A 21,652-nucleotide genomic window follows, 5' to 3' on the forward strand; every position below is an offset into this window, starting at 1 on the left:
GTCAATAAAGTGTATGAAGGTTTCTTCAATGCTATCTTTATTCGTGTGGGGATAAATGTTAATACAGCGCAAAATTTGCGTCATCTTTTCCTGATGAGAAGTGTCAGGTGTGCTATCAAATAATATAGAAAAATATTTTGCTTTTTGAATATTTGAAATAATATCCTGTCTAATTTTAGAAGAAACGATTTAATTATATCGTTTTGTATTATCGGAGAGAAATAATTAACTTGATTTTTCTTATGACTTTCATTATTTTGCGCAATACTAGAATCGTAATGACTAATTAATTCTATCGTGTTCAGAAATTTTCCACATTCGGGATGGCCAATTTTTTCACAAGTTCCTCTCAAAGCGTCATTATGTCTTACGCAGTGCAGAATGGCATGCAAAATAACTTTTAAAATATGCCTCCACTTTTCTTTTCTTTTAAAATTTATTTTTGTAATTGATCATCTATAGAACCACCTTTCTTAATTTTTGATTTGAAAGTTTTCCATTCGACATAACTTTTTTTATTATATAATGAATTTACAAGACGTGGTAACATTGGATTTAAATGTTGCCAGTTTCCAAACCTCGCAGTGGTTCATACATTCTGATTTTTCCCAAAAATAATACACGGGAAACAGAAGAGTGCATCTTTTCGTTTGCAATATAACAATCAATTTCTGAGTACTTGTTCTCCGTTTGACATGGGTTTTTACAAACCACTTTTAAGGAAAAACACACAAATTATCTCACAATTCTGGTCCATGTTGAGCAAATATTTGTATGACACTATTAGTTAAGTACACTGGGTCTCGATTTCCTGGTTTCTCTTCCTCTGTTTCCATTTCACATGAAACATGGCTACTTGTAGAAAGCAGATTTAATTCAGTTGTTAAACTTGAATGATTTAGAGTGTAGACGATTTTTTGAGAAAGATATCAATCAGAGTTATATTTTTCTTTATATTTTCAATCTTCAGTTCTTTTATTTTTTAAACTGTTTTAAACTGACTTTATTTGGTGATATTCAATGTTTATATTTTTTATAGTAACTATGGTAACTTCATTTATTGTGTTTCTTAGAGACGTCAGCTGGTATATTATTACTATCTTGAAGTGGTAGGTAGTAAGACATATATTTCGAAGTAACAGAATTAAATAAATAAAAATAAATGGGACAATTAATTACTACTATTATTACTTATTAGTAAATAACAGTAATTAATTATTCCAGTACATTTTTGCAATAACTGTTTGCAGATAGTACATATCAAAGTAAAGCCAGTTATTTTTACACGGATTTGAATTCTAGATCGTGGATACCGGTGTTGGTGGTTGGGTTTCAATTACGACAATTTAACCACTAGACCAGCCAATGGGCAAATCTGTTTTTGAACATCTGTTAAAATTTTAATAGTGTTCAAAAACTATTAAAACACTATCTGACTATAACTGTTCAAAGACCCACAGGTCACATAATAAACAAAAAAAAAAATTAGTCTTTTTATTTCCTTCCTAAAAATGAGAACATTATCTGATTCTCCGTCGTTGATAGATCCAGCAAAAAGAATATTCCCGATATTTAATTGCTGGGCTGATAATACTATTAAGGTTAAGAGATACACAAACGAGGCACTATACTGGATTTGAACAACAATAAACATTTAAATAAATGGAATTGTGCGTGCAATACAAAATTTACTTCCTACACAAGTTCCTATACGATTATGATTTTGTTATTGGATTTTGGACAATGTTAATAACATAGATTCTTATTTTATTTAACGATGATTTTATATTATGCATTAATGCATATAATTTATTTTTCTGCTATAATGTAAGCGTAGTAGAAGTTATAGAATCATAACAAATAATTAATTTGCGTTCAAGTTCTAAAAAATGTGACCCATGCTGAAAAATAGGCTGAAAAATAAAGAAGTTTTATGCCGATGCTTAACTCAATGACATTGGGTAAATTATGAGAATTCATACTTAGATACTGCATTTTATCGATATTTACTAAGTAACTAATATACTCTGGTCATATCAATATATTTGGTTCAGACATAATAATCAGCAAGAGAAAAATGTTATAAAATTTAAATAACATATCTATATTTAAATATAACTTAAAATATTACTTACATACTTAAAACATTAAAATTCAACGTATTACTTTCATGACAAACGTACTAAATTATAATGCAGTATAATAATGCAATATGAGAAATCAATGCGTAACGTTTTTTTGAACCCCCCCCCCAAAAAAAAAGTGAAAACAAAAAGGAGAGGAACATTTTTTTTGAACCCCCCCCAAAAAAAAAAAACGAAAAGGAGAAGAAAAACAGAAGAAGGACAAAGTTAAATTTCATTTATTTAACAAACAGCCTATGTATTTTTGTAATAAATGAAGAGAGAATTGAAGGCTAAATTGGAAATATTATCGAAATTATTGGAAATGTGCAATATTTAATCAAGTAAATAATTAGAATTTGTATCGTGTTGCAGATAAATAATAATAATAGAAAGGTGCAAAAGGAAACAATTATACTGATACGATTTATTTTGAATGGGAACAACGGAAATTCAAAAGATGTCTTACTGCAAATTTGTTATCACAACATGATGATAATCATCATTTTGTTATTAATGGGTCATTGGACCGTTTTCAAATATAATATTATTTCTCTTATCTGATTAAAATGATTGAATCGGGGTTGCTTAGTAGCGTCAGGCACATATGATTGAATATTGTGAACACACGTATGAAAACAATAGACAAAAGTTTTAACCTTGTTCTATTTGTTTCACAAACCATATTAAAGCAAAGCAATAAAATAATGCATCCCCAACTGATTACCACCGTAGTTTAATAACAAAACAAACACTTCCTTTTTCCTGTTTCCATACATAGATAATCTATAACAGACCAGCTGTCACTGAACAAATTCAATCAGGTTATGGTTACATAACCTTAAATAATCAATAACAAATTAAATTAAATACAAAAAAGGTATTTTACTTTCGGTCTCACGATGGAACTGGAGGGTGAAATTGTACGTTTTGAGGGCATGTTGCAAACCACAATAAGTTTGTACTTGAAGCGTTTCCATACTGACAAATATTTTTGGCGGAGGGGGTATGTATTCATTCTGTTTCTTCTTCACTATCGTAGCATGTTTGTTACTATGTCTGTATAAGTGTGTATGTGTGTTTGTGTGTGTGTGTGTGTGTGTGTGTGTGTGTGTGTGTGTGTGTGTGTGTGTGTGTGTGTGTGAGTGTATTATATTAGTTTTGTAAAAACATTGTGTTCTGTTTGATTACGAAAATTATCGGCGTCGTTACAATTTTTTAATTTTTACATTTTCTGTTGTTGGCGGATTCTGTTTTTTTACATTACAATAAGTTTAACGAAGGATAGTTTATATCTCCATTTCATTATCATGGTAGGTAAAAGTAGCGGGGTATATAAGAGAAAAAAGGGGGAATCGTAAACTTATCCATAGAGAGACGACAGAAGTCACACCACCCGGTTGGTCTAGTGGTGAAACGCGACTTCGCTAATCAGCTAATATCGAAGACGAGAGTACCAACATTCAAATCCTAGTAAAGGCAGTTACTTTTATACGGATTTGAATACTAGATCGTGGATACCAGTGTTCTCTGATGGTTGGATTTCAAACATATTAGAATGTTCGACCTGAGACTGTACAAAACTATACTTCATTTACACTCATACATATCATCCTCTGAAGTAATACCTGACGGTGATTCCCGGAGGCTAAACAGGAAAAAAAGACGACAGAAGTCCTTGTTTAATATTTTTAACTTAATGATATTAAACTTAATGACAATGAGGCAGAAGGTAGACCTTCTGATTAAACAAGATTAAACAAGTTCAGAAATGTATCGACCAAGTTATTCCTAGAAAAAATTGTAATGCTAAAAAAAACTAAAATTTCCATGGATAACTTTGGATAAAAGTGACATTGGTGAAACGATCATAATTTTCAGATTGATAAAAGTGAACGAGATAAAATTCTGTCAAACGACTGTAAAAGGAAAATCAATTTTCAAGGAAGCCTTTGGTCTTTATGGCGCATTATCAAAGATATGGGGTTCTATAATGGAAAAAAGGAAGATAAGGAAATTTTGGTAGAAAAATCAGAAAATCGGGAACTGAGATTATATTACTTAAAAGCATTAAAGAGTACCGTAACCAAAACAGACCTATAATTTACATGGACGAATCTTTTGTAAAATATCCATACTAAACCAATATCGTGGAGTAACTTCTCTGAAGGCAACCTTGCTTTTCCGATTCCTAAAGGCAAAGATAAGCATACTTGGTTTGAACAATGCGCTTGCATTGTTCAAACCGTTTTTGAAAATGGTTTTGTTACGAACGCGCTACTTATATTAAAATCTGATACCAGAAAAGGAGATTACCATGTCGATATGAATTATTTTAATTACGAGCGGTGGGTAAAACAATAATTAATTCCTAATTTTCCCTCTAACTCAATCATCGTCATAGATACTAATTCGTAACATAAGGTGCATCTGAACCGCGCTCCGAATCTGAACACGGGAAAAGCAGACATGATCGATTTGCTTATACAAAATAACGTGTCATTTACGAGTACAATATTGGAACCAGAGTTTAATAAAACTGCATAAGCCGCGTATTAAATTATTTAAAATCGGTTCAGTGTCAGCCGAAAAAATCGGTTTTAAAAGAGTATGTCGCGAAATGTAAATTTTAAATTACATGATGCTACTGCATTAATTGAAGATGGAAATCAAGGTGCGAAGATGCCAAAAAAATAAACAGAAACATTTAATTCAAAATGACATTAACATAGGTAGCGACAGCAATGATAATGATTTAAATATTAGCAGTGACGATATAAGCTAAGATGAGTTATCAGGAATTGATACATTATAATTTATTTGGTAAGTAGCAGTTCAGATCAATGTTCTAACGTAGAATAGTACTTCCGCGCCCCTTCTCTATTGTTCTTTCTTCCTTCTCTTACATCAATCAATCACTTCCCCTTCAAACTTATTGTGCTTTGCAACAAGCCTTATGAGGAGTACGAAAATATTATTCATTTAAAATGTAATTTCCTTTTATATTATATATAAATGCCTATGTATAAAATTTGTGGCTCGAAAATCTCAAAAACTACAAGATCAATTTTCATAAAAATTTGTAGTGTATCTGAAGTTATGCTTGTGAAAAGTTGATGAAGATTGGTTGAATTCGTGGATACCGTTGTTCTTTGGTGGTTGGGTTTCAATTAACTACACATCTCAGGAATGGTCGACCTGAGAATGTAAAAGACCACTTATTAGACAATATCTTAGGGTGTTTCAGAAGGCTAAACAGAAAAGAAAAAACTTGTGGTTGAATTGTTCTTCAGTTACGCTCAATTTGAGGTTAATTGATTGTGTATTTTTCATACACGCTTGTGCAGTGAGTCACTGTGGTGAGTGAGTTTAAACTTGACGCTTGTGTGTAGAGTCTCCTCGTTATTTTTAATTATTTCATCAAATTACAGTCGTAATAATTTATTTTTTTTTATAAACAGAAAATATATTGTAATATTAAACAAAACATTATATCACTTTAGTTTTCTCATTTAAATTATGTTTTTTATATTTCTTGCGTAAAAATTGTACAAAAAATATTATATATAATAAAATAACGAAAAGTTGGTCTTCTGGTTTATTTTTTTTTTATTAACGAAACACAAAATGTTAAATCACAAAAATAAATTATATAAGTTTTTTCAATCGCATATTTCCATTCGCATTCGTTAGTTAAATAAAGAAGAAAAATAAGTAAGATGTTCTTTATGTAGAAAATATTTTTTAACGTTGAAATGAATATAATTTATATCATAAGTACGTAAAATATTTTAAATTTTAAGTAAAATAAGGTTGAAATATGTAGAAAGAGAAAAATTCATAGTTATTTATAATTTGTAAAAGAATCACGTAACTATAATTCGAGGAAAAGAGTGAAAAAAGAACGACAAACTCATGTATAGAAGGTACGAGATAAGATAAATGTACAGTGCTTTTCTCAATGCTTTTTAACTTCCATTTTATAGAAGAAGTAATAAAAAAAAAAAAAAAAAAAAAAAAAACAAAAGAATGATTAGAAAGGGGCGTAACGATTCAAGGGATCACCAAATTCAATTAAAGATTTGGCGATAACATTGTACTCGGCAGAAAAATATGGAATAGTTTTTTTTTAAACATTAAATAGTGGAAATTAATTTTTACGACAGAAATTTAGGATAAAACAAAGATGAAAGATAAAATAAATTAAAAAAAGATAACCATAAAATAAATATTAAGTAGAAAAATAATTTAGTATTTGCAGATCTCTATGGCGGAATGGTAGCGTCCTTTTTCATCCGGGGAGTCCCGGATTCGATTCCGGTCAGGCATTTTTTATACATTAAAAAAGTTGCATTTTTTTATTCCTATATATACAAGCTTCAAAAAATCTCTGAAGTTATTTAAAGAATCATCGTAACAAAAAAATACCACAGATTCAGTAATTTTGCAATTTATATAGTAATTATAAAATATAAAGTAGTAAAAAGTAAATCTAACTCAAAAAGGAGAATATTGTTGACTATTTATTGCCCAAATATATAAGAAAAAAAAAGAAAAAAAATAGGTTTAGAAATTAGAATAAAACATGTGTTTTATTCTAAACACATGTTATGTTAAACTAATGTAATCGCCATCTGGCGATTTATGCTAACGAAATTTGAAAATAAACTAATTTTTTATTTTAATCAACATAATAACAATAGATAACATATATCATGTTAGGATTGGGTAGAAATGCTTATTAGAAATAGAAAAAAGAACTACCACAGCTCTTGCCTGGATATAACAAGGGAAACCGAGGTAAAACCTTGATAAAACCACAGTCGCAGTATAATTATGTCTCAAAAAAAAAAAAAAGAATAGAATCCATATTAATTATTTAAAGCATAAACCCATGAAATAATATTAAGGTAAATAGATAAAAACCCTATTAAAATAGATAAAAATAAATGTTATATTTTAAGATAAATTATAAAATAATAACTATATACTAAATCACAATTAAAAAGGCGTTAATGAAAAATATTTGAGAACTTTTTTTATGTAAACGCTGAACGGAAAGGAAGAATATTCAGAGTTTTTTAAATCCTTTAATTAATATTATTTAAAACTTTACAGGCAGAGTTTGTTTCTGTAAAAGAAATCGTTTAATTGCAATTTAAACGGTTCAAAAATTTATAAAAGATGGCAACAGAAGCATAATGAAGTCCTGTTTCGCAAGCTAAAATATTATATGTTGAGGTACAACATAATAGTTCTGTTTTCTGGTTAGTAGAGGTAAATATTATAAAAAAGCAAATATGGTAGCTCATTCATAAATATATTGTACGTTAATATTTTTGATCTTCTAAATCTAAATCAAATGTATTAGAACAAAACAATTATGTGACAGCGAATTTTTGTATTCTGGAAAAATTCGTCTGACTTTTGAGAGAGTGCCAAAATATGATATACTACAGACGGGACTATAAGTGGAGATAATAAATATTAATTGATAACGACAAGCTAAGCGTTTTATAAGTCACTCAAAACAAAACATTGCGTCTGATTTGTTACAAACGAAATCAATTTAATCATAGCAAGAGCATTTGTAAAAAAAAATTTCCCTTTATGGGCAACAGAAATACTACCTTTATCATAAATGGAAAATCTATGCACGCGATAAGTAAATACATTACGTCTACATGGCAAGAAAAATGCAATGTTTTATCCATGTGTAAAGTTAAAGTTCCAATCCATTTAACAGATTGGAATCCATTTAATGGGGTACCGGCCTCCGTGGCGGGAGTGGTACCGTCTCGGCCTTTCATCCGGAGGTCCCGGGTTCGAATCCCGGTCAGGCATGGCATTTTCACACACGCTACAAATCATTCATCTCATCCTGTGGAACAATGCCTAACGGTGTAACCGGAAATTAAAAAAAAAAATCCTTTTAACGGAACTGACCGGGTTGGTTTAGTGGTGAACGCGTCTTCGCAAATCAGCTGATTTCGAAGTCGAGAGTGCAAACGTTCAAATCTTAGTAAAGGTAGTTTACTTTTATACGGATTTGAATACTAGGTCGTGGATACCGGTGTTCTTTGGTGGTTGGATTTCAATTAACTATACGTCTCAGAAATGGTCGACCTGAGACTGTACAAGACTAAACTTCACTTACACTCATACATATCATCATCCTCTGAAGTAATTCCCGGAGGCTAAACAGGAAATTAATTGGAATAATTTTTGAGCTGTTAATAAAAAATTTCCAATTCTTTTTAAAAAATTATCCTCAGAAACAGATACATCTAAATATAGTTGATCTGCGAAAAAAGTACTACTATCTTGGGGGAAAAAATTTATTCTATTAAACTCATGCTTAAAAGAAGCATTTTTAAGTGTCCTTTCTTGGCTTTTACAGACTTTACGAAGAAAAGAACGGTATTACTTTCGGTCGCATGGTTTAAGTGAGGTGGAGGTGAACATGAAGTTTTCTTTGTGTTTTGAGGTATGAAGCGTACGAAAATAGAGGGGCACCGCAGCGCCTCCTCTGACAAGTACGACAAAGAGACGGCGAAGCTACCTTTATAATCTTTAAAATAAGGTTTTTCGACACCTTTCGTATATTCAAATTCATTTTATTAAATAAATAAGAATGATTTTGGATATATGAATTGTGTTTAAAAATCCTGAATTTAAATGTAATTATATGCGTAAAACAGTTTTCAATTAGCATTCTTTTTTTTTATTGGAGCAATCCTTCAAAGACTTCAGAAGTGGTCCGATCGAGATTAGCTGATCCTGATCGGTCAAGATCGACTCAACCAATTTTAACTCAATTTTAAATTGACTCAATCAATTTTAATATGCATATTTAAATTTCAATGAAATTGATGTAATAGTTAGGAGATTTTTGAGCCTCAAAATTTTATACTCAGGCGTATATATATAAAATCACATCCCGTCAAGTATTTTTCATGATTTGTTAAATATTTATACTGAACACTGTTCACGCATACAACCACGCTTTTTGAAAACAGAAATTCGTTTCCGAATTTATTTTCAAAATTGCTCATTTATTTTTTTTTTTTACAAAAAATATTAATTACGGGCAAGTATGACTTTACGGTCCGCATTAGGTTTTAATTTAACTTGCAATATAAGACATTTTTATAAATTCTACATGAAACTCTATGGACAATTCCATTTTCAACTCTATGCGAAAAATGAAATCTAAACACATTCTGTCAAGCATAAACTTTCATTCGATCATTTTCCTACTACATGAATTTTCTTTTATATTTCGATAAAAGACATTTTTTTCCATATACAACTCACTCTATGCCTAAACATACTTATGTTGAGCTAATGTCTTTTACAAACAATTTATATACTAAATCTCAAAGAAAGAGATATGATGAACGAAATCTATCACAAGTTATTTTTAAATCGTATTCTTAATAGTGTTCCGTACCTTACTGAATTCTTCCTCTAAAATTCATTGAATAAGAACAATACGTCAGTATTAAAATAGGATCCCTATAGAAAAAATGGAGCCGACCAAGTAACCCATATCGACTAACGATGTGGGCCAACGTTTTCTTTTCAATCGAAAACACACGGGACTATATTCACTTAAATTGGGGTTTCCTTATATACTTTGTAAGTACATAAAATTTTATTTTATGTACTTTTTTAAATTCATTAAAATTTTTTGATATTTTTTCATTTTTTTTTTTGTAATTGGATTATTATTCATCGTAAAAAATTTGTTTACAATGAGTGATTAATAATTATTAATAAATCAATAAATTAAAAAAAAGAGTTAAAAAAAAGTAGATGAAGTCTGATTCGAACCGATGCGCCTTTCCCTTAGACCCAAATATTTCATTAATTAAAATTTTATTTGGCTATAACTCTAGAATCAATGAAAATAAGTACTACTTATGATATCGTTGAAAAGTTCTCAATGAGGGCTTATTACTTCAGTTAAGAAAAAAGTCCAAAATTCATTTTTTTTTTTGGATTTTTGGACACTTTGGTTCAATCGATTGCAATCAAAAGGGGAGGTGCACAATTAGATGTTACAACAATCCTAAATCTAAAATTTCAGCATCCTACGGCTAATCGGTTTGTGTTATGAGAGATACATACGTACGTACAGACGTCACGCCGAAGTTAGTCGTACGCTGATCATCGAAATGGATTCAGGGATAGCAAAAATTGATATTTCCGTTGAAATCTGGAAACCTGAAATCTGTCGCGATATCGCGAAAATGTTCACGATAATTTAAAAATAACAATTAATTAATTTTGTCGGTATCGGATTTTAATTTAGTATTAATTTCTAAAAGGTGAAATTCAAACGAATAAGAGAAATAAAAGTAATAATTTAAAGAAGTAATTAACGTTTTCAATATCTCCAACTTAACATTAAAAACTGCTTTAACACGATTCGTTACTCATTCTTTTCATCGTCTAATTTTCATAACGTTTAAAAGGAACTGATGAAATATACAAATAAAGAAAAGAAAAGTACCTTTGATTTATACATGGAATAAAGTGATAAAATTGCAAGGTTAAGCGAAATGAAAGGAGAAGGTATATCTGTTGAAATCTAATTCAATAAAAAATGAAATACTGTGATGAAAAAAAGAGAAATGGAGAATTTAGAAAATTACATTTTCTTGGAAAATAAAAAGCACCAGAAGAGCGGAGTTGAATCGATAGAAAGCAATTATCCTGATGAAAGTACCACAATCATATAAAAAGATGCTTTTTTATATTTTAATCAGACATAAATAGATATAATAACTACAGATAACAATCTGAAACACTCTTCTTCGGTATTAATTATTTAATAAATATTTAAAAACCATAATCTTCTATATATTAAAAAAATTTGGTACACTTAACTAAATAAATGTATTTTTTATTTAGTATTTTTAGCAACTAATTTAGTTACAGATTTCGTTAGGCTCTTCTCATTATATCAGGACACTGATAACCAGTATGCATCGACTACCCTCACCCAATTATGGGAGGAGTTTATGGGGGAATATAAGTTTTCTCATACTAAAATAAAAATTTAATTTACTAAGCATTTGGCAAAATAATAGTCGCAAGCATCTTACGAAATGAAGCTACGGATATACTTTTAAAACTGTTGGTAAGTGGAACTTTAATTTATACAATCAAATGAAAATATCTCACCGACTTATTACGATACAGAATTCACTTCGGTCTTAAAACATTTGCCTTGTCAAGCCCCATCAAATGAGCTCACATCGACTTCGATCACTCAATTCCTAAAATGATTTTGAAGGAACATACACCACATTTCCTCACTATTAAAAATACACTCAAACCGCCGTATAAAATACAGGAATCTACTTACCTTAACCAGTTTTTAGCCACAGATAATTGTATCTTTCCCTAACACGCACAAAATCTTTTAAAAATGTGAAAGTGAAGATGAAAACTAAGAGTCGACGCACAACCAATGTGTCTGGAAGGAAATCCTTATGAACCACAAAATAAATTATCTATTTATTTACTGATGCTGCGAAACAGCACAGGTCCCCTAGTTATAATAAAATAAATCTATTAATATATATTATTTTTTTTATTTTATATTTCAGAATGGGTGGTGTTTATTCAGCAAACGGTGAAGTAATTTTACGTCGACAAAGATCAGACCCATCAGCGGCAGCTGCTTCAGCAGCTGGTAAGCGCAATGATTGGGCACCGTATTCAAAATCGCCTCATCATACTCATCATCATGGAAGGTACCGTAATTAATTAATTTATTTAATTTTAAAACAGCTTACCAAATTCCAATTTGATTTTCTCGAGCGCTTTCGTCTATTCTGCCATCTTCAACAGGATAATTATGACTAACATATATAAAACTATAATCTTACATAATTAAATCTTATATATATATATATATATATATAAAGCAATTGATCGTCATTTTATTAAAATTCGTCAAAAGTTAAAGTTTTAAGTCTAAGGGACTACGTCCGTATTGTAATACTTTCTCAATTGTTATCTTTTAATATTTTATGCGGTCAAGAAGTGACGACATTCAAAAAAAAGTTACACGTCACATCTATCCGACCCCTTAATATGATAATTAACAAACAACTCGTCCGATCGATATAACGATTTCTAAATAAATATCATATTACTTCAATATCTGTAAAAAAAAGTAGACCGAAGTTTCCCTTAATTTATAGATTTAGCAATAATTTTACGTATAAATAAAATACACCACCTTGCACGATTTTTTTTGTTTAACCTCCGGGACCACCGTTAGGTATTGCCTCAGAGATGAGATGAATGATTTAAGCGTGTGTGAAAATGCCATACCTTGAACGATATAAGTAGAACATTTGTAACCTTAAAAACGTCACTGCTTTAGACGCCATATGGGCTACGTACGTGCTTCTGTAACGGATCGGGACAGAAAATTCAGTTTTTTTTTGTTTTTTTTTAAAGAAAAGATTTTTTTGTTTTCCAGTGAAATTTTTTTTTAACGAAATCGGCTTAAAAAATATCCCAAAAAATATTAAAAACATATTTGTTAAAATTTAAAAGATATTTCAAGTCGGCAATAAATTTATAACAATTACTTACAAATTACTACGTGGTAATCTAAGACCCAATCTCGATAGTCAAAATCTAAAGATGAATTGAAAGAGTATTACTTTTTTTCTTTTTTAGGTGGTTTTAAAAAGTCGGGTTTTATTTATTTATTTTTCTTAAACTTATTTTACAATTCCTTTAATTTCATTTTTATTTAAAATACTAAGTCCTACACAACTTCATTTAAAACATATAGTTCCAATTAACAACCTTCAATATGCTGATGATATAATATTATTGGTGGAGACTCAAGAGGATATGTAAATACTCTTATATCGAGTTATTGCATTTAAGAATTATGGCTTAAGTTAAGACCGGTACGGTACGGTGATTTCTCAACCTTTTCCATACTAATTTAGCTAGAATAGCTACTTTAGCTATATTCGCCGGGAAAGTAACAGAAGTAGTAAGTAAAAAGATATTTCAACATTTGTGATAAAAACAGGATAAAAAAAAGTTAAAAATAAAAATGAAATGGTCCATTATGAAAAAGTTTAGACAAAGTAAACGCAAGAGGAAAAAAGCTTACAGTAAAATCTTACAAAAAAACTGTTGGTTTATAAAATAAAGAACTCCGGGTAAATTAATATGCTAACAAAAAAAGGGTAGTATGGAGAATAAAAGTTGCAAAGGAACACCCAAAAATTATAGTATATCAAAATAATCAGAAGAAATATGATGTAAACAGTAACTTCGTATTATAATTATTAATTTTAATAATTTCGTAGTAATGAATATAGAAATGTATTAAAATTGCTGAAACAACTTTACAAAAAAAATAAATAAAAATAAAGTAAAATAAATAAATGATAAAATAAAAAGCACTTAAAAAGTTAAACGTAAACGAAAACAAAAATGGGCGCTGAAACTAAATTCATTAATACAAAAATTCTGGCCTTGCAGACGATATTGCAATTTAGCAAGAGATATAGACGAAGCTAAAATCAAAATCCAAAAACTAAGCGAATGTGCAAGCAATGTTAGTCATCACATTTCTTATGAATAAACTACCTGATTTTCCAATGACAAATAAAACAGAATTCAAACTCTTAACATTCCGACAACAAAGAAATAAGTAAGTTCAAAAATTGAAATATTTGGGAGAAATCGTTAACACCGTTTATAAATGAAAAAAAAAAAAAAAAATGGGATACAGTAATTGAAACTGCCTATCATCTCAGCAACAAAAAATTACAGTAAAAAAATCCCTCTAATTGAGGGATAACTCCTAATTGAGGCGCTATAAAACTGTAGTTCTATCAAAAGCACTGTATGGGGAAGAATGCCTGCAGTTCTTTTCAGAGCAAGAAATAGCAAAATTAGAGAAAAGAATTTTAAGAAAAATTTACGGACCAAAATATGCAGATGGAATTTACAAAATGAAAAAGAAATTTACATACGTGCAGAAAAAATAGGGGGACGACTTAATCCGGAAAGAAGATTACAGTTTTACGGACATTTATGCAGAATGAACAACCAAATATTGAGAAAATAAATATTTAATTTCTACATAAACAGAGCCACAAAAACCAACCGGTTTAAAGAAAAATAAATACATCTTAAAACATTAAACTTTCTAAGGATCTACGCAAAGAATAGATGAACTGAAAAAAGGCAACAATAGAGCAAAAGAATGAAAACATTTTAGGAAAAGAAAATGAAGTCAAAATGCTATTTAAACGTGATCCGTAATGGTCGGAACGAAAAAATATATATATAAGGATCGAAAAGAAAATGCCGATCTCCATGGCGGAGTGGTTACGTCACTGCCTTTTTATTCAAGGGTATCGGGTTCAAATCCCGGTCAGGCATGCTATTTTTCATACGCTACAAAATTCCATTTATATATTTCATGTACAAGCCTCATAAGCTCCTGTGATGAATTAATTCATCAAAGATAAAAGAATTTACAAAATACAGTACTATTGCAATACTACTAATTAATATTAATTATTTTCCGTCAAAATGCAAGATAAAAAGTAGGGTACTATTAAAATTTCACTTCCACATTTGACAGTACTTTCCACCTCGTATCAGTTCAAATAGTATATTGTACGAGTACTCCACAGATAAATACATCACAATACAATGAGGGCACACGCAATAATTCATAAGATATTCAGTAAAAGCATCATCATCCTGTATATTATTATCATGTATTATATTTAAATTTCATGAATAAATAAAACAATTCTAAACTGTAACGCTCTGTTTTCTCACGAATACGGGTTTAAAAAGTAATCAAAAAATTTCATAATTATAAAATACTTTAATAAAAAAGAATATAATGTTCATTGAACCCAGGTAAAAAAAAAAACTATTTTACAGTGACCAATTCAATTAAATGATATAAAAAAAAATGAATTTCCCTTCAGATAATAAACAGCGACTTCAGACCAGTATTTCAGTTTTCTCTTAGAAACATTCTATCCCATTCCCTGCGAAATGTAGAATTTGAGGGAATTCAACTAAACTACTTTCACATCTCCACCAGAGAGACGTACACGAGAGTTACAGCAGTTTACCTAGAAATCTGGAGTATGTATTTTGGTGGTTTTAATCCTGTGATTAAAATAATGGTAAAGTAACGGCAAATAATCCTGCACATACTCCTAAGAGGGAATCTAGTAAGCCACTTACCGCCCGGTAGCCTGAAATCACCGCAGTTACCTGTCTACTTATAAATACTAATACCTGCATACCTCGGGTTTATTAAATCTAGCGAATGTAATGTCAGCTGTGTTTCTACTAAGAGGAGGTAATCTTCCTCTCTTTTTTCTGTTTAGCCTCCGGAACCACCGGAAGATATTATTTCAGAAAATGAATAAGGATGATATGTATGAATGTAAATGAAGTGTAGACTAGTACAGTTTTAGGTCGACCATTCTTGAGATTTTTGGTTAATTGAAACCCAACCACCAAAGAACACCGGTATCCAATATCTAGTATTCAAATCCGTAACTGCTTTTATCAGGATTTGAACCTTAGAACTCTCAATTTCGAAATTAGCTGATTTGCGATGACGAGTTTACCACTAGACCAACCTGGTGGATTGAAGATAATCTTTCTGCTATGAACGAGTCGCACTGGCTATGGAATGATATTAGTGTTTTTCCAGCTACCGGTAATAACAGCTGAATATTAATGTCTATATCCGCTCACACTTCCCGCTTCTACTGGTTTCCGCTTTATCAGGTCAGGCCTGGTCCGATCCTAAAAAGTCACCTCCTTTGTGCAGTCCACAAAGACAGGCTGTAAACTTTAGAGTTAAACGCTTTTCTTCCGATTATTGTGCCATGGAAGTGAGCACTGAGAAACTCATCGTCTCTCAAGTGCACAATGTGTGGGAGCAAATTCTGTACGAAGAAAATTTCGGTAAAAAAATATCACAACACTCTGGAAGTCTCAGAATGCATTTCACCAATGATTTTCTAATATACAAGTGATTCAAGAAAAATGTAACAAACCTTCACGACATGTTCTGTAAGTGAAAATAAAGCAGAAAATACATATAAACGTTAGTAATTGTCGCCTGACGAAAACTTTCTCCCTGATTACTGTGCCTTCAAACCAGATTGTAATTCTTGGAACTTAAATTAAGAAGTGAATATAATGGTTTTTGAACAAAATTTGAGATGAACAAGATAGGTCCCAGAACTGTATTTTTAGTAGTTTTCAGGTACTATTTAACTTTGGGGAAAATAATTTTGATAAATGAATAATTAATACATAATAAATGATTTAAACAAAATTTGTACAGGATTTGATTCTGAGTAAAATGGTGTGAATAAAATTCATGTAACTCATATAAACTAAATATTTCCAAATGTATAATATTAGAAAATAAAATAATTGAATATTTTAGAAAAATAAACTATCACAGTTTTAAAAAAAATATAGAAAAATCAAATAAAACAGCACATCAATAAAACAATTTATTAAACATCTTTTAAGCTAATTAAAAATTAACTTTACCAGAATTTGTTTGAAATAATTTATTTCATAATTTGGCAATAACAATAGTTGATTCCAACAATTAATTTTTTTGTATTGCATATGAACATCAATGAACATTTAGAACACTAAGAAACAGGGACCAATTACTCCAAACAGAGAAAGGCCTCACTTTCTTAGAAGTTTGGTTTCAATCAGTGTTGTATACTAGTAGAAACTTTTCCCTATTTATAAAATAAGAAAGAATTTATCAAATCAGAGCACTCTAGAAAACAAATTAGGTATCTCAGAATAATATCTCTAATAGCTAAAAGCGCTATCATTTTCAGTTAAATCAACAGAATGATTAATCTTTGAATTTAATAAAATCGAGTCAATTGAATTATTGACTTCAGTTACAAAAAATGGAAAAACATTCTCCAGTTTACTAAGCAGACGCATTAAAACAACAGTAAAGTATCTACATATTCTTGTATCATAAAACTTTTTGGTGGTTCTTTTTTTTGCTCGTCAATATCGTTGAATGATCTCTTTGTTAAAGAATAAATATTCTTTGTTAAATAGTTCTTTGTTATTTGTTGAAAGTTCTTTGTTAAATAATAAATATTCCTTTCCAATAGGAAAATATTTATAAATGAATTTGCCGTTATTCGATAATACAATTTATATCATATTAGTAATAAATCTTCACAAAAAAATAAAGTATCTGTGTTTTTTTTTTATTCGCATACAATTAAACTAGCTTTCAACATACGTAAACAAGACGCAGAATATCGTTTATGAAAAAAAGTAAGAATTAACCACAACCTAAACGTTTCTGAATATGGCTCTACAAGTATTGCTAATTTGTAAAGTATTTTATTTTTTAAAGAGCACAAAATACATACATTTTTAAAGAGCAGTTTGTACATAATGTATAATATCTTATAGCTTTCTTTTCCTTTTTAGCTTCCGTTACCGTTCAGATAATACTTCAGAGCATGAATGAGAAAACATGTATGAATGTAAATGAAGTGTTAGTCTTGTACAGTCTCAGTTCGACCATTCCTGAGATGTGTGGTTAATTGAAACCCAACCACCAAAGAGCACCGGTATCCACGATCTAGTATTCAAATCCGTGTAAAAATAACTGACTTTACTAGGACTTGAACGCTGAAAGTCTCGACTTCCAAATCAGTTGATTTGGACGGCGCGTTCACCAATAGACCAATCCGGTGGGTTGTAAAATAATATATAAATTACAGAACATTAGTATTATTATTTATTTCATAACAAAAAAAAAAAAAATGCAACAAAAGATCATTTAAAACCTTATTTTGTTAGCAATAAACAAGATAAGTCATAATGGCAGCGATAATCTGAAAATAAAACACGCAAATAATAATCAGAGTCTCATACTAATTTTGAGACTATGTTATATCATAATGAAATATAAAGTGAAAACCAAACAACTGCAATGCTATAGTATATGGAAAATCTAAGACTGGGGTCCTCCCTACAAGCTGCCTCTTCTACTTATCTACTCACGCCACTCCTATAACCCGGCATGCGGAACAAGTGCTACAGATTGCCACAAAAGTACGACCTCCAAATGATACAGAGTTGGATTTTTTTATTTATTGTTTATTTTACTATATTCATTTATTTTTGCTATTAATTATTTATTTAAATTTGTAATTTAATTATTAATTATTTATTTCATCTGTTATTTTTTTATTCTACTGATCTTTTTATTATATTAATTATTTGAGCTATACATAAATTACTTTGTATGAAATCATTTTATGTTTATACAATATAATACGAATTAACGTTTTAATTAGATTAATTTTACGTTTATTATAGTACGAACTTAATACCTCTGTAGTATTCATATTTAAAAAAAAAATTAATTAACAATTAATATAATTCACCTTACGTACTCTAGATCTTTATCTTTCGGTTTACTTGGAAGCCATCATCAAGAGTTAAAATTAATGCATTAAAGACGAAGTTCAAAAATCATAGATTTAAAAACAGTCATGACTGTCCTGGTCCTACGAGTATACTGAAGGAATATACATACACTCTGGTGGATTAAAATGACACCAAAGGATATGTATATACCTTCAGTATACTAGTAGGACCGGGACCAGTCAGACTGTTTTTAAATTTTAAATTTTAACTATTATTTTTAAACTTTGAATTTAATGCATTTATTTCAATTCCTGATGATGGCTTCCAAGTAAGTAAAGATCTAGAAAACGAATCAACGTGCTCGTAAGGTGGATAATATTATTTTATTTATTTAACATACCAGCAGTACCATGTTTGAGAAATTAATTTTTTTATAAGATATTTAATATTGATTATAAATGTACAAGTATTTATACTTGTACAATTATGAGTATAATTGTACACTTTTATTTATTTATGTATTTTTTATACAATTTAATTTTTTTATTTTGAAGTTTTGTAAGCCTACAATGCTCAAAAGAATACGTACGTGCTATTTAGGAATAATTTTCGTAAATAAATACGTCATGTCAAAGAAAATCATAACATTACATCCTATAATAAATAAACAGCTGATTTCAAATATACTTTTGTATTACGTCATTGCTATTATTTATATATAGCAAAACTTTAGTTTAACATATTTGATAAAAACATATACTTTCAAAAAATAAATTACTCCATATACATCTTGAACAAAATATTAAGCATAAACTATTTTATTTGCAATAACAAATTACCAGAACATATTTCGTTACTATAATAGTGACGTCATAATTAGATACGGTGCAAGACACGGCAAATTATTTACGTGAATTTTGGAATACACTACTTTGGGTATGGGTGTGAGGAGAATTCGCTGAGTGATGTTGAGCAGTCGAGGAGATGCCATAACGTACTACGGATCCACATTCAGCTGTTACATGTACTGTAATATATTAACATACCGTTTCACATGAGAGCGTATTAAAGTTATTCCTTAAAAAAAAAAACAAAAAAAAAACAGTAATTGTAAGTTAGTACAGGAAGATAACTTCCTTAAGAACTCGAAATGTTATCTATTAAATGCATAATATCGTTCCAGTTTAGGTATATTATGTCAACCCACCGGGTTGGTCTAGTGTGGTGAACACGTCTTCGCAAATTAGCTGATTTCAAATCCTAGTAAAGGCAGTTACTTTTATACGGATTTGAATACTACGTCGTGAATACTGGTGGTTTTGGTAGTTAGGTTTCAATTAACCACACATCTCATAAATGGTCAACCTGAGTCTGTACACGACTACACTTCACTTATACTCATGCATATGAGCATATGAGTATGAAATAATACCTGACTGTGATTCCCCGAGGCTAAGCAGAAAGAAAAAAAAAGAAAAAGAGGCATATTACGTCATTGCGAAGGAGGGATCCACACCCCACTCTAATAATAGCTAAACACGACAGCATAATTAACTGTCAAAGCATCAGAATGAAACAAACAATAATGATCAACGTTTGGCACTAAACTGAATACAGCGCATTTAATTGCGCATGTAATACCCCTTCTACAAACAGAAACATGATCGACTGTTGTCGGTCATCTTTGGGATCAAACGTTAGACTGTGAATTTCATATAATTCTTGTAATGTAATGTTTATTATTTAATTAACAATATTTTATTTTTATTTTAAACCAGTCGTTTTTTTGGTAATAATAAAAAAAAACTAGAATTTATTATTTCTCATGAGGACATCTGCCTCGTGTTCCATAATTTTTTTTAATTACTTTTAACGCAATACCACGATATATTAATTTCATTAAAAAAAAAATAAAATAAAATAAAAATATGAAAATTAAAAAAATATAATATATATTGTATTAACTTACCAGTAGAATCTCTGTTACTTGAAAAATACTCCATTGAGCCACACATTTTAAATAATCGATTACTATCAAGCAGTACAATAACACAGGGTCTATTACGAGAAAGGCGTAAATAACTGTTCATCATTTCAAACAGAAAAAAATAAGGAATCGAATCAAAACTGAAAAAAAAATCATGTAAACAATGATCACAGTTTTTAACAAAAGGACGAATTTTGTTTTCAATAATAATAATAGTAATAAATATACACACAATGCGAATAATAAAGTTTTACAGTAAATGCTAAATACAATACGATGTGTAAATTATTTCCCTCGCTGAGATTATTGCACGTAGTCACATGATGTTAGTAATAAGGTTGAAATTCATTTACGCTACTAGCTAGCGTCACGGTGCCTTAGTGACGGTTGCCGCATAAATTATATAAGGTCACGTTCATTACACAAATGTAGCCTAACAGAGAATATACTCTATGCATATACATCACATTATATATGTATGTAAATTTATATAATGAAGCAAAATGTTTATCAACAAAGACGTACCGACTTATTAGATAAAATTTACAGATACTAAAAGAAAATGAAAAAAAATGTAATGAGTTATTATTTAAAGATAGGTGATATCATCAGAAAAATGATTATTTGATGCATCATTGTTATTATTATTTTTAGGACATTGCATCATTTTAAGTAACCTTGTCTGCAAATTTATTTATACAGTAAATAATATTTTTATGCAACAAAGATTAAAGTATAAAAATCGCCTTAACAAATACTTTACACATACAAAACATACATCAATAAGAGGTATTAATTATTAATAATTATTAGTAAAAAAATCGAATGAAATTAGCACACGACCTTTCGAAAAATAATCAAAAGAAAAATTTTTAATTAAAAAATAAAAAAAAAATCTAATTTTTCCTTTTCTTCATGTATTTTGAAAATGGTTAACGGAAACTCCTTTTTTTAAAGAAAATGTAATTCTCTCACAGATTTTAATTTAAATATTTTTTTTTACTGATAATACAATTAATTATACACAATTCTTAAAAAAAAACCCCATTACGGAATCTTCATC

The 21,652-nt window shown here is 29.6% G+C and overlaps 1 protein-coding gene across 3 annotated transcripts in view; it reads right to left on the bottom strand.

The window, feature by feature from the left end:
• The window catches only part of MCU (mitochondrial calcium uniporter), a 770,244-nt gene that overhangs the window by 176,106 nt on the left and 572,486 nt on the right, over positions 1 to 21,652 (bottom strand). Inside the window, exon 1 of one of the 3 annotated variants that reach the window (XM_075376268.1) lies at positions 20,572 to 21,019. The exons of the other annotated variants lie outside the window; for them this stretch is intronic. Within the exon in view, the coding sequence (XP_075232383.1) occupies positions 20,572 to 20,695 (124 nt within the window). The 5' untranslated portion in view covers positions 20,696 to 21,019. Of the gene's footprint in view, positions 1 to 20,571; positions 21,020 to 21,652 lie in introns of those variants that run through there. 3 annotated transcript variants of the gene reach the window in all.

Source organism: Lycorma delicatula, chromosome 10 (genome assembly GCF_047948215.1).
Source record: "Lycorma delicatula isolate Av1 chromosome 10, ASM4794821v1, whole genome shotgun sequence".
NCBI classification, from domain to species: Eukaryota; Metazoa; Arthropoda; class Insecta; order Hemiptera; family Fulgoridae; genus Lycorma; species Lycorma delicatula.